The 23,546-nt window shown below is 60.4% G+C and overlaps 1 protein-coding gene across 9 annotated transcripts in view; it reads left to right on the top strand.

Annotated features, from left to right (window-relative positions):
• Window positions 1-23,546, top strand: part of SRCIN1 (SRC kinase signaling inhibitor 1) — a 236,558-nt gene that overhangs the window by 136,670 nt on the left and 76,342 nt on the right. For all 9 annotated transcript variants that reach the window (XM_089773935.1, XM_089773936.1, XM_089773934.1 and 6 more), the window contains one exon: window positions 2,410-2,693. In XM_089773935.1, coding sequence (XP_089630061.1) covers window positions 2,433-2,693 — 261 coding nt within the window. In that variant the 5' untranslated portion in view covers window positions 2,410-2,432. The remainder of the gene's footprint in view (window positions 1-2,409; window positions 2,694-23,546) is intronic.

Raw genomic sequence — 23,546 nt, 5'->3', positions numbered from 1 at the left:
GCTCTGTCCGCGCAGGGGAGCACTGGGGTCGCTAGAGACAAGGACCCCACAGCAGGGAGGGGGCCAGGCAGGACGAGCCTACAAAGAGACGTGGGGCCGGAGGACCCTCGGGAAGGGGCCGAGGCCGGAGCAGGGAGCTGGCTGAGGATGGGGTCACCCCGGGCCCTGTCGCACGAGACTTCCGCCGGCCGGGTCTTCGCCTCCGAGCGGGGCCGGTGGCCGAAAGGGCGGGACCCCCTTTTCCTCTCACCGGCCTCCCTTTCATTTTCTTTTTGGTGTGTCCGTCCGTCTGTGTCCTTCCGTGTGTGTCTGTTGTGCAGCCGCCTTGGCCCCTCCGCCGCGGGCCTGGGGCTGCCTCGGTGTCCCGTCGCCGGCTGGCCTTTTCCTTTGGGCCTTGTCTCTGTGGTTCCCCCCGTCCTGTCCGCGTCTGTCACTGTCAGGAGCAGCAGCCCAGTCGCCCCCCTCCCCTCCTGCTGCGGCCTGTCCTGGTCACAGCCCCGACCTGCCTCCCTCCTCCCCAGCCCCGCATCCCACAGCCTGCCCCCTTCTCCAGAGCCTGAGATCCACCCCCACTGTCCCCTTTGCACCTCGGACACCAGGCCCTCGCGGGGGGGACCCAGAGAGGGGGAGCGCAGCTGGAAACGTGGCACTCTAGGCTGGGAGGGGGCAGTCGCAGGTATCCGGTGAGCCTCGCCCCCGAGCAAGGGCGGGCCAGTTCCCTTGGCGGCGGGAATGGCCGGCCCCCCTTGCCGGCCGTCACACTAGCTGGTCACAAAGTTCCCAGCCGGCCTTTGGCCCTGGAGGCCGGAGCCGGCGCTGAGTCCCCGGCACGGCGGAGGCCCCGGAACCCGCCCGGAGCCCTGAGCAGGCCTTGGCTTTAGCGTTGAGTAACGGCCTGGGGGGGGTGCCAGTGTGAGCCCATCCCTCCGGCCTCCTGCCTGCTCGGCCGCTGCCCACTCCGCCCCAGCCTGGCCTGCATCGGCGGGGCGGGGGCGTCCAAAAGCGCCCGGCCTGCGCCTTTCTCGGCAGGACTTCCCCCTCGCCTGGGATGGGAGCAGGGCCACGCGCTTGTGCACGTCCCTCCCCGGGTCAGTCGCTTCCCCAAACCGCCGGCGGGTGGAGGGAGCCGGCATCCGGCAAGAGCTGCTGAAAGCCGAGCTCCCCAGCACACGGGCCCCGGGCAAAGCGTGGAGTCGATTCATTTGTATCGACTGTACGATTAGGCTCAGGCCTGGCCCGCGCCGGTTCCAGGAGCTCCCCCGCCCGCAGCTCTGCACTGTACATGGAGTAAGTGCTGGGCGCACAGGCAGCCCGGCTCCGACGACATTGAAACTGCAGAGCCGCTGCCCCGGCAACTCCCGGAGCCGGCTTGAGCTGGGATTGAGGCGTCCTGGCTCGCGCTGGCTCCGGGACCACCGGGCTCCGACGACATTGAAACTGCAGAGCCGCTGCCGCGGCAGCTCCCGGAGCCGGCACAAGCCGGGACACCAGCTCTGGGACCGCTGCGGCTCTGCCTCCCCTTCTCCCCTGCTCATCACAGAGAGGGTGCTCCTCCCCCCAGCACCGGCTCCTGCTCCCCCCCATTGCTGCCTCTGATACAGAGGCAGCAAGGGGGGCGGGGAAGCGAATAGTCGAACAGTCAGTCGACTACCCAAGAAGACGAGGTGTATCGGACCCCCGACTATTCGCTTCCACCCCCAGGCTGTGCCGGGCTTGTACGGCCGGCGCTGTGCGGCTGCTACCCGCCCCAGCTGCACTCCCGCTAACTCAGGGCCCCAGCCTGCTGTGCGAGGGGGAGCTTCGCACATCAGCCTCCCGCCTCTGGAGAAGGGGGTCACCACGTGACTGAGGCCTGGTGCCTTGCCAACCCCTGGCCCCTTGCCCCACTGGCATGCACCCCCCCCCCCCGGCTACACTGCTCCCCTAGCTCCACGCAGGCTCAAACCAGCGGCCTGGGCTGGCAGGGTGCCACCCAGCCCCCGGCGAGGGACGCAAGTGGCTGGGCTGCATTGGGCCCTCGCTGCTGGCGAGCAGGGGGCCGTCTAGCCGAGTGGGGGAGCCCGCTGCCGGCGGCTGCGTAAACGCTCCCCGGTGGCTGCGCACCACGCCCGCTGGGGCTCCGGCACCTCACTGCGCTGGAGTACGTGTGCCGGGGAGTTAGGCCCCTCGTCCCCAGCCCCACAGAGCCCCCAGCCAGGCTGGGTTCGGGGCACCCCAGGGCTGGACTAGCAGGGCCTCACTGGATCCGGAGCAAGGAGCCTGCCTCCGGCCAGCCGGTGCTGTCAGCCCCGACCACGCAGCTCCGCAACAGCAGGGTCACCACTGGATTCCCGCCCCGGCCCCTCCGGCTGCGGGCTGGCCGGAAGGCCCCTGACCCCAGCTCTGCTCTCTCCCCGCCGCCCTGTGCAGATCCCGAGAGGACGAGCACGCACATGATCTCGGCGGACGATGCGGAGTACCCGCGGGAATACCGGACCCTGGGGAACGGGACCCGGCGCTTCTCCAACGTGGGGCTGGTGCACACCTCGGAGCGCCGGCACACGGTGATCGCCGCCCAGAGCCTGGAGGCCCTCACCGGGCTCCAGAAGGCCGAGATGGACCGCAAGCGGGACGCCTTCATGGACCACCTGAAGAACAAGTACCCGCAGCACGCCCTGGCCATCCGCGGCCAGCAGGACAGGATCCGGGACCAGGTAAGGGCACCGGGTGCGTCGGGCGCCTGCCCCTTTCTAGGGGCTCCGGGAAGTCTCGCCCAGACCCGGCGCCGGCGCCTGGCAGCGATGTCACGTGGGGCATAAAAGGCTGGGCCGGGCTGCAAACAGGCCTCTCTCGGGGATGGGGGGAGGCGCATGGGGTGGGATTTTGGCCTTGGCGGAGGGGGCTTGGGGACAAGCTTTGGGGGCAGATGTACCTCCTGTGTGGGGACCTGGCGGGCTGGAGGGGGGGGCTAGCCGGCATGCGAGCGAGGAGGGGGGAACCAGCCCAGTTCTCTCCAACTTGTTGTCGGGTCGGGACTGGCAAAGGGTGGGAGATCAACTGGCTGAGAGCCCATCCCCCGCCCCCTGCTCCCTCCCAACCCCCCGGGGGTCAACACCCCTGGACTCTGCGTGGCCCCCAAAACGCCTCCCAGCCTTCTCCCACCGGGGTGCTTCCTCCCTGGCTGTGGGTGCTGGGGGGAACCTAAGGAAACCGATCCCACAGCCTTGGCCCCGGCAACTAGTCCCGGGCTGGCTTGTGGGGAGGTGTTCCGAGTCCCTGTCCCCGAGTAGCCCCCCCGCCATGGGTAGCCCCGGGGGGGGGGGCTGGGTGCGAGGCACCAGCCACGGCAGCACTGGATACAGGCACGTCTCCTGGGCCAGATTGCCAAGGGCTTAGCACCCAGATCTCCTTCCCAGCTCAGCTCCTGTTTCTGCCCCAAACAAGGGCCCGATTCTCCCCGGAGCCTCGCCCACCAGGGCCCCGATACGCTGGGCTCTTTGGAGACTCTGGCCCTGCCTGGGGGCGAGCACAGGTCCCCCAGGCGTTGCTACAGCCGGATTTCTAGGCCGGGGTTGTGGGTCAGCCCTGGCCGGGCGGGGCTGTTGCCAGCCTAGTGCGGTAGCCGGCCGCGGGCGGACAGCTGGCCGCGTGGTCGTGTTCTAGAACCGCTCACGTGTGTCTCAAAGCGCCTCCAGCCGTCGGAGGGCTTGGAGGAGGGGACCCGCTTGCGTCTGGCGCCGGGATTCCCCGCAGAACTTGCGAGGTTCGGTGCTGGCGCTGAGCGTGGCCGCGATGCCCGGGCCAGCCCCCGCTGCAGCCTGGTGGCTAAGGGGTGTAGCGGAACCGGCCTCTATGTGCAATGAGCAACTGGCCCAACAGGAGGGGGGAAGAGCAGTGCCGCAGTTGCCTGATCTCCATAGTACGCAATGCCTTTTAGCGCCGGTGTAGTGTGTGCAGCAATGGGGCGAGCTCCCCCACACGCACGGCCTGCCCGTGGGGAGGCACGCGGGTAGAGCACCAGCGTGAGACGCAGGAGACGCGGGTTCAGTTCCCGGCTCAGCCACTGCCCTGCTGGGTGACCGTGGGCAAGTCACATCGCCGCCCGGTGCCTCAGTTTCCCCTGACACCGAACTCCTTCGTAAAGCCCTTGGCGAGCAGTTGATGGAAAGAGCGAAGTAGGAATAAGTCCCCTGAGCCTCTCTGGGAACCCAGGATCTGTCCCGATCAGTTTCTGCCCTGCACTTACTGGCAAAGTGTGTGAGATGGAGGCCTGCCCTCCAGAGAGTGGGGAGCTGACCTGGGCTGGAACGGCCTGTAATCCTGTCACTCGGTCTCTGTCCCGGGCGGGGGGTTCCCCTGGGCTCCCGGTGGTCAGGGAACTCCCACCGGTGCTCGGCGATCTCCCGGTGACATGTGGAGTCGGGCGAGGGGCCAGGGATCCTCTGGCTTGCCTGGGAATTTCCATCATGCTAAGCTCCGGGCGCCCCAACCAGCAGTGAGGATGCAGGCTGGGCCCTGTGCCACCCCCCACGGTCCGGGCTGGGGCGCTCAGCAGGCCTGGTAGCTAAGAGGGAAGGGCAGCTGGAGGCCAAAGACTGGGGGGGGGGGGGGGGGTACGGCTGGAAATGGCAGCGTCTCCCAAGGGGCGGAGGGCGTCAGCTGCTTCCGGACGAGAGCTTGCGCCCACCCAGCAGGCCAGCAGCCGGTGGGGACAGGGCTGAATTGTACCCTGCACCGCCGCAGCGGGTGCGGCAGGATTCTGGAGACTGGGCACCTGAACCCCCCGGGAGCGGAATTTACGGGTCTCTTTCCCCACGTCGGTGGGGGGAGGGGGAGGGAGCTTTGGGGGGCACCAGTCAAGTTGCCTCATTAGCAGAGGCTGCTCTGCCGAGGGGGAGTCCTGGCCCAGCCCGGGGCCTGCGAGCCAGAACTGAGGGGCATGAGTGGACTGGGGGGAGGAGGGAGAGACGCGGGGAGCCCAGGGTCAGAAAGCCGGGGCGGCCAGGCCTTTTACCTGCCTGCTGCAGCGACTCCTCCTGCCAGGCTGCTGCCGGGAACCACACACCCCTGCCCCGACGGCAGCAGCCATGAGAAAGCCGCTTGGGCGTTTGAGGCCCTGTTCTACCTGTGGCATCAAAGCCCGCCCACACCTGCTGATCTGTTTGTCACCCGCCAGGAGATTTCATAAGAACGGCCGGACTGGGTCAGACCAAAGGTCCATCTAGCCCAGGAGCCTGTCTGCCCACAGTGGCCAGCACCAGGTGCCCTGGAGAGGGTGGACTGAAGACAATGATCAAGCGATTTGTCTCCTGCCATCCCTCTCCAGCCTCTGACAAACAGAGGCCAGGGGCACCATTTCTATCCCCTGGCTAATAGCTTTTTATGGACCTAACCTCCATGAATTTATCTAGCTTCTTTTTAAACTCTGTTCTAGTCCTAGCCTTCCCAGCCTCCTCTGGCAAGGAGTTCCACAGGTTGACTACACGCTATGTGAAGAAGAACTTTCTTTTATTAGTTTCTTTTATTTCCTCTACGGGGCGGGGAGGGGCAAGATAAATATGTTTTCCTAAGGCCTGTGAAGTGCCAGATTAGGATGCAGGAGACATGGGTTCTGTTCCCTGCTCTGTCACTGGTCTGGTAAGTGACCTTAAACAAAGTCACATCGCCGCTCTGGGCCTCGGTTTCCCCATAAACATCAAAATGGCCATTCTGGGTCATATCAAAGGTCCATCAATCCCAGGGTCCTGTCTTCTGACAGTGCTGGATACTGCAAAGACCATGAACTAAACAGGGCAGTTACTGAGTAATCCTTCCTATGTTGTCGAATTCCAGCTTCTTTGTCGTCAAAGATTTAGGGGCATGTGGTTACATCCCTGACCATCTTGGATAGTAGCTGTTGAGGGACCTATCCTCCAGGAATTTAATTCTAATTCTTTTTAAAACACACTTACCCTTCTGGCCGCCACAATATCCCCCAGCAAGGAGTTCCACAGGTTGACTGGGCAGCGTGTGGCGAAATACTTCCTTTGGTGCGTTGTAAATCCGCCGCTTATTCTTTTCATGCAGTGACTCCTGGTTCTTGCGTTATGAGGAGGCTGCCTTCCTCCGTACGTTTCCCTGTTCTAATACGTCTTTCGTGAGAGGGGTACGAAGACTGCCTGCAGTATTTAGGACGTGGCTGCGCCATACATGTAGAGAGGGACATCATGACATTTTCTGTCTTAGTAGCGATTTCTCTCCTAAGGGCTCCCGACATTCTCTTTGCTTTTTTGTCTGCCGTGGCGCACGGAGCAGATGTTGTCAGAGAACTCGCCACAGTGATTGCAAGAGCTATCTCCAGCCTGGCAACAGCTCATTTGTGTGCAGAGTTGGGATTCAGTTTTCCCATGTTCATTACTCTGCATTTATCAGCCCTGAATGTCATCTGCCGGTTTGTTGCCCAATCACTCCCGTTTGTGAGATCCCTTTGCACAGCTCCGCCGTCAGCACCCCACGTAACCGGCGTGAGTCATTTTAGTGTCAGCTGCAACCGGCGCGGCCTCGCCCCGCACCCCTTTCCCCAGATGTCTACCGTGTATTGGAGAGAGCTTGTCTGGGCATCTGTCTGTCTGTCTGCTTCTTCAAAAACGCCTCCTACATGGAAAGAGCTAGGAGCATCAAATTCAGGAGGCAGCTTCCTTTTAGCAGAGCTCAAAGCAAGGGCGGGGTTTGGTGGTGCCAGGACAGTGGGATGTGCCTGGAATGGGATTGCGTCTCAGCAAACCAAACAGAAGAGAGACAATCACCAGACAGGTGAAAGGGGCTGGCTGGGGGCACCCCCCCTCCCTGTCTGGAACTGCCCCAGCCCCAAGCCTCCCACCCCCAAGTGCCCATTTAAAAGGGGCTCGGGGGGGGGCGCTGAAGCTCCCCCCCCATCTCTCATGGCTTGTGTGACGTAGTGGGGGGTACCTTGCTGGTTGCGATGCTGGGGCTGTGGGTGACCCCCACTGGCTGCTGCCTGTAGCACGGCCCAGCAGGACAGGGGATGAGTCACTAGGCCAGGGTCTCGCAACCTGTCCGCCCAGCTACCCCCCAGGGAGAGAAACAAAGGAAGGGGGAATGCTGCCCCTGGCTGGGGGGCAGGGCTGGAAGAGAGTTTTAGTTTCTGTCTGGGAGCATGGAGGAGACAGCCTAGGGAAAGGGGCTGGAATTTAGGGGCCCAGTCTCCCCCATCTCAAGGGGGGCTGAGGCATCCTAGGCCTGCCCTGGAACCAGATTGCATCTGTGCTGTGCTGTATCCTGGAGAAGCAATAAACTCCCTCTATTCTACTGGCTGGCGGAGTCTGTCTGTGCCATTACGGGGGTGCAGGAGACGGGAAAACCCCAACACGCCGTCACAGCTTGAACAAAGACATGAACTGGAAGGGCCATTATATTCAACACCCAAAGGACATCGGGCACTTACAGCCAGGGCCGGATTAAGACCTTTAGAAGCCCTAAGCCCTGAAAAGATGATGGTGACCCCATATGTAATTCAAAATAAAAACAATACTATACCGTAAAATCTCATATTTTTTTTGGTATCCTGCTTTGCTGGTGCCCTACGCACGTGCTTAGTCTGCCTATTGGCTAATCCAGCCCTGTTTACAGCCCAGTCTATTAGCCTCATTTTGCATGGAGACGTTCATTGACAGATTTTTCTTTCCCGCCCGCCTCTCCCCTTTTTTCCTGCTTTATAATTCAACCTCTGCGCCTCTTGCTCCGTATCTGTCCCTGAAGGAGGGGGTGGTGCCCACGAAAGCTCACGAGACCATCCATCTCTATTTCAGTTCGTGGGACCGTTGTTGTTTTCAAGGTTTTGTCGTGGATAAATATGGTGAACAGCAGCATCGGTGGTGGTACAGTGGGCACCCGGCTGTCTACCGCTCTCCGCTGTGAAAACTGACCATTTCTCCCTCCCTTTGTTCCCTATCTTGTAACCACTTCCTGACCCACGCAAGGACCTTTTCTCGTGGCCCGTGGCCCCTTACGTGGCTCGAGGCGTTGGTGAGGGTCCATGTGAGAGGCTGTCTGGAAAGAAAGGCAATAATAGTGAGTTGCTTTGAGATCTGCGGCTGAAAGGGGCTAGGTAAGAGCTAGGAGTTACAATCATTCTGTTCCAGGCAGCATCCCAGGGAAGGGGAAGGGCCGGTTGTAATTACGTCGCAGGCAGTTCCAAAGGGAAACGCATCCTTTGTCGAACGCTGCTGTTCAAACGCCCGCACGCCCTACGAGAGAGAACATTCCGCCTCGGTTCCCGCCCCCCATTCAGCCTTTACTCTGCCCTCAGCTCCGTGGATCCGTCTGTGGCACGTGTGCAGCGAGGGGAGAAATCCCACTCCGGGAGAGCGGAGGACAATCGGTGACATGGGGGGGCCGTTTGTCAGGCAGCTTTATGATTCCTGGCGTTTATTTCTCTTCCCGTAGCGCCTGGGACTTGGGCTCGGATCCGGACCCCGTGGGGCTGGGCGCTGCACCTCTGCGGCAGCCTGGCTGGATAAACCTGGCAGACAGAGGAAGCGCCACCGTCCCTAGTTGCAGAGAGGGCAGGGAGGTACAGGAAGATGAAGCGGCTTGCCTGCCATCCGCCTGGCGGAGGGGGGAGCTGGGACAGAGCTCGAGACTGGTCGCAGATCCCTTACAGCCTGGTCTCGGGTCTTGCCAACCCGGCAGCCGGCCGCTGTTCTGGGCGCTAGTGCAGCCTCCCCGTGGCTCACATTTCACAGTGTTTTCTGGCAGCCAGCCCCTTGCTTTCCTGCCGTTCCGACATGCCGGGGCATTAACGGCACCCGGAGCCTCTCTTGTGGTTTGCGATCTGGCTGGAACGATTCGCCAGGCCTGTGCCAAGTTCCCTGCCCGACGCAAACGCCTCGGTCCTGTGAAAGTGGAGGGTCCGTTTGGTCCCGAGCCAGCGCGCTGCAAGGGGGAAGCCGCTGGGTGTCCCGTGGGCCGGGAGGCCCGGGCGTGGCGGGGAAGCCGCTGGGTGTCCCATGGGCCAGGAGGCCCGGGCGTGGCGGGGAAGCCGCTGGGTGTCCCGTGGGCCGGGAGGCCTGGGCACGGCGGGGAAGCCGCTGGGTGTCCCGTGGGCCGGGAGGCCCGGGCGTGGCGGGGAAGCCGCCGGGTATCCCATGGGCCGGGAGGCCCGGGCGTGGCGGGGAAGCCGCTGACGCTGAGGTGGCAGGTTGGGAAGAGGGTGAGGAGCGGGCAGAGGTCGCCGAGAGCGTTCCAGCATTACCAGGGCTGGGGAATCTGTATTTGGTGGCCTCAGCCCAGTTAAGAACAGAAGAACGGCCGGACTGGCTCAGAGCAAAGCTCCATCTTGCCAGTGCCCTGTCTGCCGACAGCGGCCAACACCAAGTGCCCCGGAGGGAGTGGCCGGAACAGGGAACCATCATGTGATCCCTCCCCCGTCGCCCATCTTCGCGGGGCCGTGGTCATTCCGGCTGGCCGGCCTCACGCTCATGAAGCACCAGCCAGAGAGTCACCCGGCGTGGCATGCGCCGTCTCTGCAGCGGCCCCGTTCCCCTTTGGAGCCAGAGAGCGATTTCCCGGTGGAGCGCTCGCGGCGTTGTGGTTCTGAACACAATCCTATTGATTTGGAAAAAGGCCCCGCCCCCTCTCCCTCCCTCCCTCCCTCCCTTTCCGCACGCTGGGGCAGCAGGTTGGGGTGCAGGCTCCGGTCTTGGGTGAAGAGGTTTGGCGTGTGAGAGGGGCTCTGAGCTGAGCTTGGGGCAGGCCATTGGGGTACTGGAGGGGGTTCTAGGTGCCGGCTCTGGGACAGTGTTTGGATGCAGGGGTGCTCAGGGCAGGGGCTTGGGGTGCAGGAGGGGTTCGGGATGTGGCCTCCGGCTGGACACTACTAACCTCAGGTGGCTCCTAGATGGGGGTGCAGTGGGGCTAAGGCAGGCTCCTCCTGCTCTGGCCCTGCACCGCTCCCAAAAGCAGCCAGCAAACTCCCTCCCAAGCCCTGTTGTGCCCCCTCTCTGCTCTGTGGAGACAGGATGCAGAGTGAGGGGGGGGCTCCTTGACATCAGCCCCCTCCTCTCCCTCCCCGGCCCTGCCCAGAAAGCAGGAGGCGCCCGAGGGGACAGCTGCAAGGCAAAGGGCAGGAGATGCGCAGCAGCAGGGGGAGGGGCAGCTGAAGCGCCGGCACTTGGTAGCCGCTTGGCCAAACCAGTCAGGATCCCCTGTCAGAGGCTCCCAAGATCGACCGGTAGATCCCGATCGACTGGCGAGTGACCGCTGGGCTAGGTCGTGCGCTGGGGCACCGCCCAAGGCAGCCAGAGGGACTCAAAGGAACACAAGCCACGGCGTTGGGGTGCCACTCCACAGACAAGCGGGTGCTGCCCCTTGGGGTGGGGCACAGATTCCCAGGTCTCTGAGCCCGCAAGGGGCCAGTGTGGCTGGCTGGCTGCATAACACAAGCCAAAGAACCGCCCCACCGCAATCCCCAGAGCAGAGCTCCCAGAAGCACAACCCGTCTAGGGACGTAAATATCCAGCAAAATAGTTCGCGGTTAACCAGTTGTAGTTCTATCGGTGCACTGGTTCCTCAGGGTAGCCACCGGGGGGGTTCACGGGGGCTGTGGGCAGGCATGGCGGGGCTGCTGCGGCTGGAGTCGGGGTTCCCGCTGCCCCCGCCTGGGTCCGCTGCGGCGCGGCCGGGTGCCACCTACCCGCCATGCTGGGTCCCCGCCTGCCGCCCTGACCTCGCTGGGTTCCCGCCTGCCACCCTGACCTCGCTGGGTTCCCGCCTGCCACCCTGATCTCGCTGGGTTCCCGCCTGCCGCCCTGACCTCGCTGGGTTCCCGCCTGCCACCCTGACCTCGCTGGGTTCCCGCCTGCCGGCCCGCCGGGCTCGAAATCCGGTTAACCAGTTACCTGGTTAGCATGACGCTGACCGGGTAACCACGGGGGCGTTTTGTGAGAGCAGGCCGGGGAGGGGCACAGCCACGCACACCCGCGGAAGGCAGCTTCCATCCTGCTCCCCTGCCGATAAGGGAACAAGAGGACAGTCCTTGGCGTCCGTGAGTTCCACCGGTGCCCCCATCCCTTCACCAGCCAGGAGTGAGAGACCTGCACCCGGTGCAAGTACTTTCCCCTCGCTCCCTTATCCTCAGGGGAAGGGGAAGGAAAGCTGCCCCCCGCCCTCCCGAAACGCCGCCCTTGCGGGGAACCAGTTACCCTTCTACATCCCTACGCCAGTCTCGATTTAAAAATTGTCAGTGCTAGGAAATCTGCCTCGACCCGGGGGAAATTGTCCCGAGGGCTAATTCCACTGTTAAACATTCACACCTTGTATCCGCTCTGACTTCTGTCCAGCTGATCCTGTTAGATCTTTCTCTGCGCGACTGAAGAGCTCAGTGTTAAATACGCTTCCCGATATTGATACCCGCAAGCGGATAACCACTGAGCACCACACCCCGGAGTCCTAGCTGGCACCCCACCCCCGTCCACGGCAGAAACCAGCAAACAAGGAGACGGTGGCCCCACATGGGGAGGAAAGAAAACAAGCATTATTCCTCGTCTCTCAGCGCGTTAAACAATTACCGAGAGTAACCGAACATAGAAGGGATGCAGCCGGTAGGTGTCAACCTTTAAATGACATTGGGATGCAGCCAGGATCCAGGCCTCTCTGAAACGTTGCCGGCTTGCGCGGATTTTTAACACATAGGCCAAGCGGGCAGAGGGAGGCTGCCCGATAATGTAGGGCCCAATTTCAGCTGGTTTAAAATATTAGAGGCGCGCGGTTAGCACATTGGATAGGAATAGAAATGTTTGGGGGCCGTCCTGCTCTGGCAGCCCCCAACGCTTTCCCCCGTGGCGCCAGTGCCCGCGACGTGGGACGTTTATTTTGATCCTACGTCTATCGATCCTGAAGAAGGCAGGTGCACGCGTTACCGCCAACCCCCAGCAGGCTGTCAGCAAGTCGACAGCAGAGCCCGATGCGGCAGCTACCACATTTCAAACCCAGATGGGTGAGCGCGGTAAACGGCAGGTGAACCATCAACAGCGGAATGAGACAGAGAAGTGAAACTGACTAATAGACCAGATTAGCAGCCCTGTCTTGCTGTCAGTCTGAGGTTTGGCCTGTGTGCCCCGCCCCCTCTTTAGCCGCCGCAGGACCAAGTGCTGCCTCCTGCTGGTGGAAATCTATAAAATTATACCTGGTGTGGAAAAAGGGAATACAGGCGACTCCCGACTTACAACCGCCCGCATTTACAACCATTTTTTCATGCAAGATAGCTCCTAACCGCCCCCACCAATTTACGTCCGCAGCTCGTATTTACGACAGCGTATGACGCAGACTCCACACGTTTTCCCAAAACAGGAAACACACAAGGTCAGTCAGACGCACCAGTCTGCAGCTGCTGCTTGACCTGAGCGCATCTCCGCCCCATTGGTCTTCACTTTTGAGTTATTTTTGTGCATTATTTGAACTATTTAGTTTAATTTTCCTCCATTTCCGTAGTCAATTTTGGTATTTTTAGGGTATGAAATAGGTTTCCGGGAACAGAACCGCCATTTATAACATTGTGCCTACGGGAAATAAGGGTTCAACTTATGATGGCTTGACTTACAGTGGTTTTCCAGGAACCAATTAGGTCGTAAATGTGGGGGGCCCCTAAAAAGGAAAGGTTATTTACTTAGTCCCACAATATAAGAACTAGAGGTCACCAAATGAAGTGACCAGGCAGCAGGTTTTAGATAAACCAAAGGAAGTTTTTCTTCACTCAGTGCACAGTCAACTTGTGGAACTCCTTGCCAGAGGATGTGATGAAGGCCAGGACTTTAACAGGGTTCAAAAAAGAGCTAGATAGATTCATGGAGGTTAGGTCCATCAATGGCTATTAGCCAGGATGGAAGGAATGGTGTTTCTAGCCTCTGTTTGTCTGGAAATGGGTGACAGGAGAGGGATCTCCTGAGGATTCCCTGTTGTGTTCCCTCCCTCTGGAGTATCTGGTATTGGCCACTGTCGGCCGACAGGACCCTGGGCTAGATGGCCTGACCCAGGATGGCTGTTCTTATATTCTCAAATGCGGGAAGTAAGCAAACACCAGGAAGTTTTGATTTTTTTTAATCCGTTTTAATTGATTAATATAAACCAGTAATGTACCAATCTCTTCCCAATGTGTGCCCCTTTAATGCAGCCTGAAGAACACCTAGCATGCCTGAATTGTTATTTAAGGTGTGTGATACAGTAGCAGCGAAAGCCCCCAGCTGCAAACGAAGCCGTTGCGCAAGGTGCTGTACACAGCGTGACAGTCCCTGCTCGGGACAGGTTGCAGACTATGTAGATCAGACAAAGGGTGAGAGGGAAAGGAGAGATAGACGTCCAAGCTAATGTCCGGTCCATTAGCCCATGCTTTCTCCACGGCTACGACAAATCAGGAAAGAGATCTTGGAGTTATCGTGGACAGTTCTCTGAAAACATCCACACAGTGTGCAGCGGCGGTCAAAAAGGCAAATAGGATGCTAGGAATTATTAGGAAAGGGATAGAAAATAAGACCCAGAATATCTTACTACCCCTGTATAAAACTACGGTACGCCCACATCTTGAATACTGTGTACAGATGTGGTCTCCTCCCCTCAGAAAAGATATTTTGGCCTTGGAAAAGGTTCAGAAAAGGGCAACTAAAATGATCAGGGGTTTGGAACGGGTCCCATATGAGGAGAGGTTAAAGCGACTGGGACTTTTCAGTTTGGAAAAGAAGAGACTGAGGGGGGATAGGATCGAGGTCTATAAAATCATGAGTGGTGTGGAGAGGGCTGATAAAGAAAAGTTATTCATGAGTTCCCATAATAGAAGGACTAGAGGACACCAAATGAAATTAATGCGTAGCATGTTTAAAACTAATACACGAAAGATCTTCTTCACACAGTGCATAGTCAACCTGTGGAACTCCTTGCCAGAGGAGGCTGTGAAGGCTAGGACTATAACAGAGTTTAAAGAGAAGCTAGATAATTTCATGGAGGTTAGGTCCATAAAAGGCTATTAGCCAGGGGATAAAATGGTGCCCCTGGCCTCTGTTTGTCAGAGGCTGGAGACGGATGGCATGAGACAAATCGCTTGATCGTTGTCTTTGGTCCACCCCCTCCGGGGCACCTGGTGCTGGCCACTGTCGGCAGACAGGCTCCTGGGCTAGATGGACCTTTGGTCTGACCCAGTCCGGCTGTTCTTATGTTCTTATGTCAGCCCTCTCCTTTCCTGGACGGGTTGAGCTCGGCAGAAGCATGGCTCCTCCCGCTAACTCCAGAAGACGGTTGGCTTTGCCTCGTGTAACAGGGAGGAGCTGTGTGTACTCCGACGGTCAGCCTGGCATTCCAAGTGGGTGCCTTTGAGACAGCTGGAAACAGGGCGACCACCCAGCTAGCACACGTGAAAAATCAGGACAAGGTGGCGGGTAATTGGGACCTAAATACAACAAAGCTGTGACTGTCAGGACAGCCGGGCACCCGCGCTGGAAAATACATTGACGCAGCGGCAAATACGTGGGCTTCCATGGGAACCCCCCTTCCTGTGAACGGATCCTCAGCCAAGTGGCCTTGCTGTGGTCCGACTTGGGTTGGATGGTTAGAAATGTGGGTAATGATATTGATGAATGGAAACGGGATGATCCTTTCCCCTCTCCCCTGTGCATGACCCGCTGGTCTGAATTGTTTTTAGAACTGGCTGTGCAGCTGAGACCTTGCATGGCAGGTGCCAGCTGGGAACACACGTTTGTGCAGATAAATGGCAAACCCCGGAGACCAAAGGATTACAAACACTCTTCTGACCAAATCCCTGCCAAGGCAAGGTCCCCAGCTATACAGTCCCTCTTCTGATGTCCTATAGGTTGCAGGCTCCAGCGCAGAGTTAAATACAGTACAGTGGCTAACAATGTTCCTTCTAATTGTGTCCAACCCATGTGCGGAATCAATTTTGTTACATGCACCAAAGGCTGTGCGGCTGTGCACCACCCGTATAAACACGTGTTTCCAGCTGTGGGCGCTCTGCTACTCAGCTGGGTGGCATTTGAAGCTTGCCTGGGGTGGCTGCCCAAGCCCTCCGCTGGCAGGGAACACTGGTGGCGAGAGCAGATATGTGCCTCTTTGTAGACGAAAGAAAAGTAAATAAAAGCCTGGGATTGAAGCTTGCTCGGTTTTGATGCAGAATAAAAAAGGCTGCGGCAGTGCTGGTGGCTGGCTCACCACAGCGGATTTGCAGCTGCCCAGAATAAATCTGGCTTTAGAATAAATAAATATATATCAGCAACCGTGGCCAAGCGAATCTACTGACTATTTGAGAGAGGTCGTCTGTGTGTCTATCTGTCCGTCTGTCTCTTTGTTCAAGAACTCCTCCTACACGCTAAGAGCTACGGGAGTGTTTCTCAACCTTTTTTTGTATCAAGTACCCCTTTAAAAAAAATTATAAGTACCCCCAGTACCTACAGTTTTCAGGCACACACATTTTTTTCCCCACCATTGCCACACATTTGTTTAAAACACTTAACCGTAGCCAACAGGGGACAACATTTTGGGGTGTAAAAAGTACAAAAATAATAAAACTTCAAACAAAAATTCCGTTTTCTCCAAATTTCAGTTGTGTTGACGTGCTCCCCAGACTTCTCTCGAGCACCCTTGAGAGTCCTTGTACCGCGACTAGAGAAACACTGTGCTAGGGCCATCAAATTCTGTATACACCGTCCTCTTAACATGACTTACAGCAGGGTCGGGGTTTGGTCGTGCCAGGAAAATGGGAGGTGCCTGGAATGGGATTGATGCTCGGAAAGGGAACACGCTGCTATATAATGACCCCATCAGGGCAGCAGGGGGTGCAGGATGGAAAGCAGGGACAATTATACTGTGGAGTGACGGAGGAGAGCCCAGAGATGGGGACCAGGACAGCTATAACCCCTTTGGGCCAGCAGGGGGCAGAGGTGGAGAAAAGGACAGCTCTTTGCGATATATTCCAGAGTCTGTTTGTGTCTCTGTCTGTGTGTCTGTCCCTCAGCTGGGGGACATGCACCCCTCCCCCAGCTGTGCCCGCTGGAGCAGCAACGGCCATGGAGAGGCGTCTCTCACCTGGCCCCCAGCTGCTGCAGTGAGACAGGGCAGGCGCTGTCCTCATCCCATGGGACCCCCGCAGGGGGCGCGCGGGTGGGGGAGCACGAGAGCTGCTTTGAACAGCCCTTTGCCCGTCTTTGGAAGGTTGGTCATTTACGGCGCCCAGGGGCTTCGGGAGCATCCGTCCTGCCTCCTTGGTGCCTTCTTAAGGTGAACTTTTGGCCTAGTGCTTGTCGCTTGGGAGAACCAGGACTGCTGGGTGGTGCACCCAGGTCTGCCATTTCATCGCCTTATGCCCCAGTGCCCACCCCATAGAACACGGCATCGCCCCCTCCCAAGCACACAGGTGCTATTATTATTTAGCACTAAAAGACTTACCCGGGGCTGGCCTGGAGTGGCGGAGGCGACACAGCTGGCCCGTGGCTGCTCCCTGGGCTCGTGCGCTTGCTGCCCCAATCTGGTTGTTTGTGAGTATAACTGTCCCCGCTAGGGATGTAACAGTGGAGCCGATTAACTCATCAGTAAAAGCGTATCCGTTAATGCTATAGGCGACACGCATTCCCCCCTCGGTACATTTTTAGCAGGCTGGCTCAGTCCTGGCTCGCACCGGGTCCAGGATCTACCCCGCTGTGGCGCCGCATTTAAAGTGTATTAGGAGCCAGGCGGGCAGGCAGCCTGGCTCAGTTTTGGCTCATGCTGGGTCCGGGATCTCAGCTCCCTCCCGCCCCACAGGGGCTACTGCCACATCGCACTGCTGCCTCTGTATCACGGGGCGACAGCCAGCCGGTCCACAAGGGAAGCTGGTTTTTAAACTGGCTCCCCTCGTGGACCAGCTCCCGCCTGGCATCCCGCGCTGCTGCCTCTGATACAGAAGCAGCAGGACAAGTGGCAGGGGGCCCCTTGGGAGTGGGGCTGGAGCACACTGGTTGCTGGTCCCACCCCCTAGGGCTATAGAATAGTCGAGAAACTGATAAGAATTCATGAGGTTAATCGACTATTCAATTAACCGATATTTAACATCTCTAGTCCCTGCTATCACACCCCTCCCTTTCTGTTAGACAGAAAACAGTCCCATTCCAGGCACATCCCTTTGTCCTGGCACAGCCAAACCCTGACCTTGCTTTAAGTTAGGGGCAGAGGAAGCTGCCTGCCAAATGTGGCGGTCCCAGCACTTACCGTTCAGGAGGAGTTCTTGCACAAACGGACGGACACATGGACAGACAGACGCACAAACTCTCTCAGTTCTGTGATAGATGCGTGTTACTGTAGCCCCTGGTCGTGGCCATGTGCTGGCCAGTCACAGCACACACATGGCCCCTGCCCCGACGAGCTAATGGAGCATCATGGAGTCGGATCCGCTCCCCAAAGCCGTGGGTCTCTGGCATGGGGACACTGAGACCCCCCTCCCACACACGGCCTGTCACCATCGTGGTTCGGATGCAGGGTCCCCTGTCCACAAGTCATCCCAGCAGGTGTGAGCTGGAGTCCCCGGGACAGACTGAAGATACTGTGGCGTGGGTGGGGTGCTGCTGAGAGGGCCAGGACAGCCCCACCTTGGCAGCTGCCGGATCTCAGGCTAAGCATGTGGGAAGAGGCTGGGAAAATGGCCTGGCTCGGTGGGAGGGCTGAGCTCAACGTGGGGCTTGTTCTTTTCCGTCTGGGCCGCGTGCTCCTCCAGCGGCGGGGGACTGGCGCAGGGCGAGGGGAAGTGTGCGGTTGCGGGAAGGGAACCAGGGTCTTTGGGAAAGGAGCTGGCTCTGGAGCTAGTGGCCGCCATTCAGAGACTTGTCATGGAGGGGATTTTGGGGGGGTTATTTTCCCTGGTGTCTGGCCCTTGCCTGGGCTTTGCCCAAGACAGTCCAGCAGGGATAGGACCAGTGTGGGGCAGCCACTTGGATGCAGCATGCCCTGGATCCGGCTCTTGGGGACATGCACGTGGGCAGGACGGGTACCACTGGCACCGTGGCTTAGCAACTACCAGGATGCCGAGACGTGGCGCACTCGTGTTTACCAAGAGGGAAGGGGGAAAGGCAAAGCCCCAGCTAAGAGGCTGGCAGGCCCCTTGCTCCCAGCTGTCTGGGCTCCGGCGAGGGCCGTTCCCACCGCACACACAGATTTGGGGAGGCGCAGAGCCCACGGCCCCCTCCGCCAGGCTGGGCAGACCACACGCAGTGGACTACCCGGCTGCTCATAAGCTGCTCCACTTCATTCCCGGCGCGTGGCAGGGGGCCGGGCTGCAGCGTTTAGCTCCCGTCTCTGGGGGTTGTGCTCTGAAAGCTCTTTTCAGATCTTGAACGCACCCGCTTGGGTTTTCCCTGCATGATTTCTGCCTGCGTTTGCCTGGCTGCCAGGGTGCCCGTGCCTGCCTCCGTGGGCTCCAGCGTCCAGTGTGCGTCTGCATGCGAGCGCATGGCCTGCTCAGCACCTGACGCGGAATTCCGCGTGGGGTCTTTTAAAACCCTCCTAGGACAGGCGCACCCCAGGCAAGGTGAGCTCAAGGTGAACAGTGACCCCAGCTGGGAGAGCCAGACGCTCCTCCCTCCCCCCACCAGCGCTCTTGTCCCACCCCTGCTGGGAGTGGCTGAGACTGGAATAACTGGGAGCCCCCCCCCCTCTCCCATAGCATCCCCTGCTGGGAGTAGCAGGGACTGCAGACATCCAGCGCCGCTCCCAGTCGATGCTCCTGTCCCACCCTGTGCAGCGCCCCCTTCTGGAAGTGGCTGAAGCTGGAATAGCATCTGATCCACCAACACAGCGCTCCTGCCCTACCCCCTGCAGCACCCTTTGCTGGCAAAGCCAGGGCCTGCCCCCATGGCAGTACTCATACTCCACCCCCTGCTGGGAGATCTAGGAACTCTCCCTGCAGCCTATAGCGCCCCCTGCTGGGAGACCCAGGAACTCTCCCCGCAGTCTGCAGCGCCCCCTGCTGGGAGACCCAGGAACTCTCCCCGCAGTCTGCAGCCCCCTGCTGGGAGACCCAGGAACTCTCCCCGCAGCCTGCAGTTCCCCCTACTGGGAGACCCAGGAACTCTCCCCGCAGCCTGCAGTTCCCCCTACTGGGAGACCCAAGAACTCTCCCTGCAGCGCCCCCTGCTGGGAGATCCAGCCGCCCTCCGCCCCTCTCTCCCCCCCAAGCCTGCAGCGCCTTTGCTGGGCGAACCAGGCGTCCTGTTCACCCTCTGCAGCCTGACCGCCCCGCAGCGCCCCCTGCTGGGAGATCCAAGCAACCCCCCCCTCCCGCACCGCAGCCTGCAGCGCCCCCTGCTGGGAGATCCAAGCAACCCCCCCCTCCCGCACCGCAGCCTGCACCGCCCCGCAGCGCCCCCTGCTGGGAGATCCAAGCAACTCCCCCCCCCCCCCCCCCGCACCGCAGCCTGCACCGCCCCGCAGCGCCCCCTGCTGGGAGATCCAAGCAACCCCCCCCCCCTCCCGCACCGCAGCCTGACCGCCCCGCAGCGCCCCCTGCTGGGAGATCCAAGCAACCCCCCCCTCCCGCACCGCAGCCTGCACCGCCCCGCAGCGCCCCCTGCTGGGAGATCCAAGCAACTCCCCCTCTCCCGCACCGCAGCCTGCACCGCCCCGCAGCGCCCCCTGCTGGGAGATGCAGGCGCCCCGCAGGGGGCAGGGCTGGGGCTGTCCCCGCGGCGGGGCTGGCGGGGAGGGGGGCGCGTCGCTCCAGCCCCGCACGGCTGCGGAAAGGCAGGTGGAGTCCCGGTTGCCATGGCGACCGTGCCCTTATAAGGGAAGCCGCCCGGGCGGGTGCGGGGAAGGGCAGCGCGGCGGGCGGGCGGGCGGCTCGGATGGAGCCGGGGCGCTGCGGGGCCAGCGGGCGGTGCAGCCCGGGGCCGCCCCTCCCAGCCCTGCCCCGCGGCGGCGGTGGCTGAGGCTGGATTTATAGACACTGCAGCTCCCGTTGCAGCGCCGGAGCCGGAGCCGAGCCAGGTAAGGAGCCCGCGGCCGGGCCAGCGGCGGCGGGAGCGCCCCGCACCCCGGCGCGGGTGGGGGGTGGGGGGTGGGAAGCGGGGTACCCCCCCCCCCCGCTCTGCTCCCGGGGTCGCTGCAGCGTCCCGGCGCGGCTGGGCTGCTTGCGGGCTGCTGCGGGGGGCGGGGAGCGCAGGGTCTTCCCCTCCCCCACCCAGCTTTGGGGTCACCCCAGTGGCTAGCTAGGTAGGGCGGGGGGGCTGCACCCCCTTTCTGCCATTCCCATCTCTGCCCCGTTGTGGCTGGGTGGCTTCCTCCCCCCTGCCCCTTCCTGCCCTCTCCCAAAGATCAGCCTCCCCTGGAAAGGGGCTACTTCTCTCCCCCCTCCCATAACGGGGGGGGGGGCAGATCCCAGCAGGGACTTCATCCCTATTGCCTGCTTGTGTGCCTGCCTGCGGGGTGCATGGGGGGGTCAGTATTGATAATATCAGGATACTCTTAGCCTGCCCAGCAGTTCAGCGGCGTGCGAGGGGCACCCGTCCTCCCCGGGCTCGAACCCGGCTTCCGGGAATGACGGTGCCCTGCGATCTGGCAATGCCCAGGCCCCGGTGTTCCCCGGTCCACCGCCCCAGCCCTGCTAGGGTGTCTTCAGAAGCCACTGGCCTCCCCTCCCCCAACTTCCAGCGCCCCTTCTTTCTTGGGCAGCTTGCGGGGGCAGTACCAGCCTTAGGGCTTGGCAAAGGGGGCCCATGCCTAGGGGGCCATAGCCAGAGGGTGAGGGGCATCCGGGCATGGCTATTGCTGAGTGCAGGGTTCTGGTCAGGGGGGCAGTGAGGCAGGGCAGGCTGGAAGCATAGGGCTGGGGGCACAGGTGGGAGGAGAGTGCTGGGGTTGGGATGAAGGGGTCACAGTGCAGAGATTAGGGGCAAAGGGGGCACAGGGTAGGGGTGCAGGGGTTGGGGAGTCCAGGGGAAATGGGGGGTGCTGTGCCCACAAGAGTCCGGGGCACCAAAACACACCTTTGCCCAGGACTCCATTTTCCCTAAGGCTGGCCGGGGCACGGGGAGGGAGGGCCAAGTTTTGGAGGCGGGAGCTGGCAGTGCCCGTCCTGCAGACTGAGTTCCCTCAACACGCCTGGCCTGCTGGCAGGCTCAGGAGGAGGCTTGCCCTGCCTGCCGTTCGGATGCCAAGGGGCACGGCCGGTGCCCGCCTTGCGCGCGGGACGGGCCATCGGCAGGCAGGTCTCTCGCGAGCCGGGGTTCTCCTCCGATCCCAGCAGTTTGACGGCGCCCGGGGCCGCCAGCCAATCCCTCTGCCCTCTCGCTCGGCAGTCACTGGGCTGGAAAAGCTGCCGCGTTAACAACCCGCTGACACGCCGACCCTCCTTAATGCGGGCAGCTCTGCCTGGAGGATCCGGGCACACACACAGCCATCTGTAGCCTTGGCAGGAGACAGGCATCCATCTTGTGGTACCTTGCACATGTCCTGGCCTGGGAGCTGCTCTGCACAGCCCAGGGTGGCTGGGAGAGGGAAGGAGGGAGAGGCCTGAAATGAGCATCCGGGCACGAGCTCCAGTTCCGGGGCACTGTTAGGGGTCTCCCTGGAAAACCCTGGGGAAGCTGAGACCTGGCATGGAGTCTGCATTTTTGACATGAAACCCAGAGCCCTGCCCCTTCCCTCCTAGAAATACCCACTCCCCTCTGTCACACACAGCCAGGCCGGATCCAGCGTCCCGGTGGCGCGGGGATGGTACCGAGCCATGCCAGCACTCCCGAGCCAGTCCTGCTCAAGGGGCTCCTAGGAGCACAAAAGGGCTACGAATCGAAGCCTTTTATTTCCCTTCCCCGGGCCTCTGTCCTGGTTCTCCTTGGAACAATGGGCCATCACAGACGGCTCTCGCGGGGAGAAGGGGCCATCACAAACTGCAGTGTGTGTGCGTCTGTGTGTGTGTGTGTGTGTGTGCGTGTGTGTGTCAGCAGGGCATGGCCAGCAGCCCTAGAAGTGCAATCCGATCGGGCTGGATTGATCATTCCTGCTGGGTGCGATGCCAGGCAGATGAACAGAGCCCCAACCCAGAGTTCAGCTGGGAACAAGGTCGCTGGGAGCGGAGGGCCATGTTCCCCGTGGCCTAGGTCACCCCACTTCTCACTGGAGTATGTGTCTGCAAGGCTGGGCTACGGGAGAAGCAATTTTCCAACCCCCCCCCCCCCGAGTGATTTAGAAGTGGGTTGTAATTTGCAATTCCATTAGTGAAACTGATCACGGCCCGGGGGGAGCATTGCGGAGCGGGTGGGACTACTCCAGCAGGGAGATGCTGAACAAATCCCCATTAGGAATTATATCCGCCTTCATCGCAGTGGCAGGCAGGACATGTCGGCACATTCTGGGCGGGATGGCCAGAGCCAGCCTTTCGCCAGGCCGGCTTCCGCTTGGCGCTTTTCTACCTTGGTTACCTGGTTTATTGGGAGGGGGATGCCCACTCTCCATCCGGGCTGTAACTCTGGAGGGCGGACGTGTCTGCCGGTGTGGCCCTTGTGTTCCCGTCCCAAATACCTGCCAGGCCCAGGCACACCCTCTTCCTCCCCCCCCCCCCACTTTCTGCCTGTGAGGAAAGTTCCCAACTGTTGCTAAGGCAGTTTCAGTCGGTGGAGTTAGCACCGCTGGGCGTCTGTAACATGGGGGGTCCTTTCAAAATGGACTGCCGATGAGAGCCATGACCACCGTTAGGGGATACCGTGTTAAAATTCTCAGCAGCAGCTGGATTCCCTCATAGCAACTGGATGTGAGTCAACAGTGCGCCCTTGTAGCCAAGAAGGCTAATGGCATATTAGGTTGCATTAAGAGGAGCATTGCCAGCAGATCCAGAGATGTCATTATTCCCCTTTATTCGGCTTTGGTGAGGCCGCATCTGGAGTGTTGTGTCCAGTTCTGGGCTCCTCACTACAGAAAGGATGTGGATGCATTGGAGAGGGTCCAGCGGAGGGCAACCAAAATGATTAGGGGGCTGGGCTGGAGCATATGAGGAGAGGCTGAGGGAGTTGGGTCTGTTTAGTCTGCAGAAGAGAAGAGTGAGGGGGGATTTGAGAGCAGCCTTCAACTTCCTGAAGGGAGGTTCCAAAGAGGATGGAGAGAGGCTGTTCTCAGTAGTGACAGGTGGCAGAACAAGGAGCAATGGGCTCAAGTTGAGGTGGGAGAGGTCCAGGTTGGATATTAGGAAAAACGATTTCCCTAGGAGGGTGGTGAAGCACTGGGAGGGTTCCCTAGGGAAGTAGTGGAGTCTCCATCCCTAGAGGTGTTTAAGTCTTGGCTTGACAAAGCCCTGGCTGGATTGATTTAGTCGGGATTGGTCCTGCCTAGAGCAGGGGGCTGTACTTGATGACCTTCTGAGGTCTCTTCCAGCTCTATGGTTCTATGATTCTATGATCAGCCTTCAGGACCTATCTACCCTTCCACTCCATCACTGGCAAAGCAGGGAACGTTACCAGGGCCTAGCATAGAAGGGGCCAGTCTCGAGGAGCAGTGCTACCAATCGGTGTGTTTAAACAGGGCTGCGAATGGGGGGAGGGATTCTTGGCTCCATG

This window comes from Pelodiscus sinensis, chromosome 29 (assembly GCF_052426305.1).
Source record: "Pelodiscus sinensis isolate ZL-2025 chromosome 29, ASM5242630v1, whole genome shotgun sequence".
NCBI classification, from domain to species: Eukaryota; Metazoa; Chordata; order Testudines; family Trionychidae; genus Pelodiscus; species Pelodiscus sinensis.
Note: the sequence above shows the minus strand (reverse complement) of the source record. Positions and strands in the feature narration are given on the sequence as shown.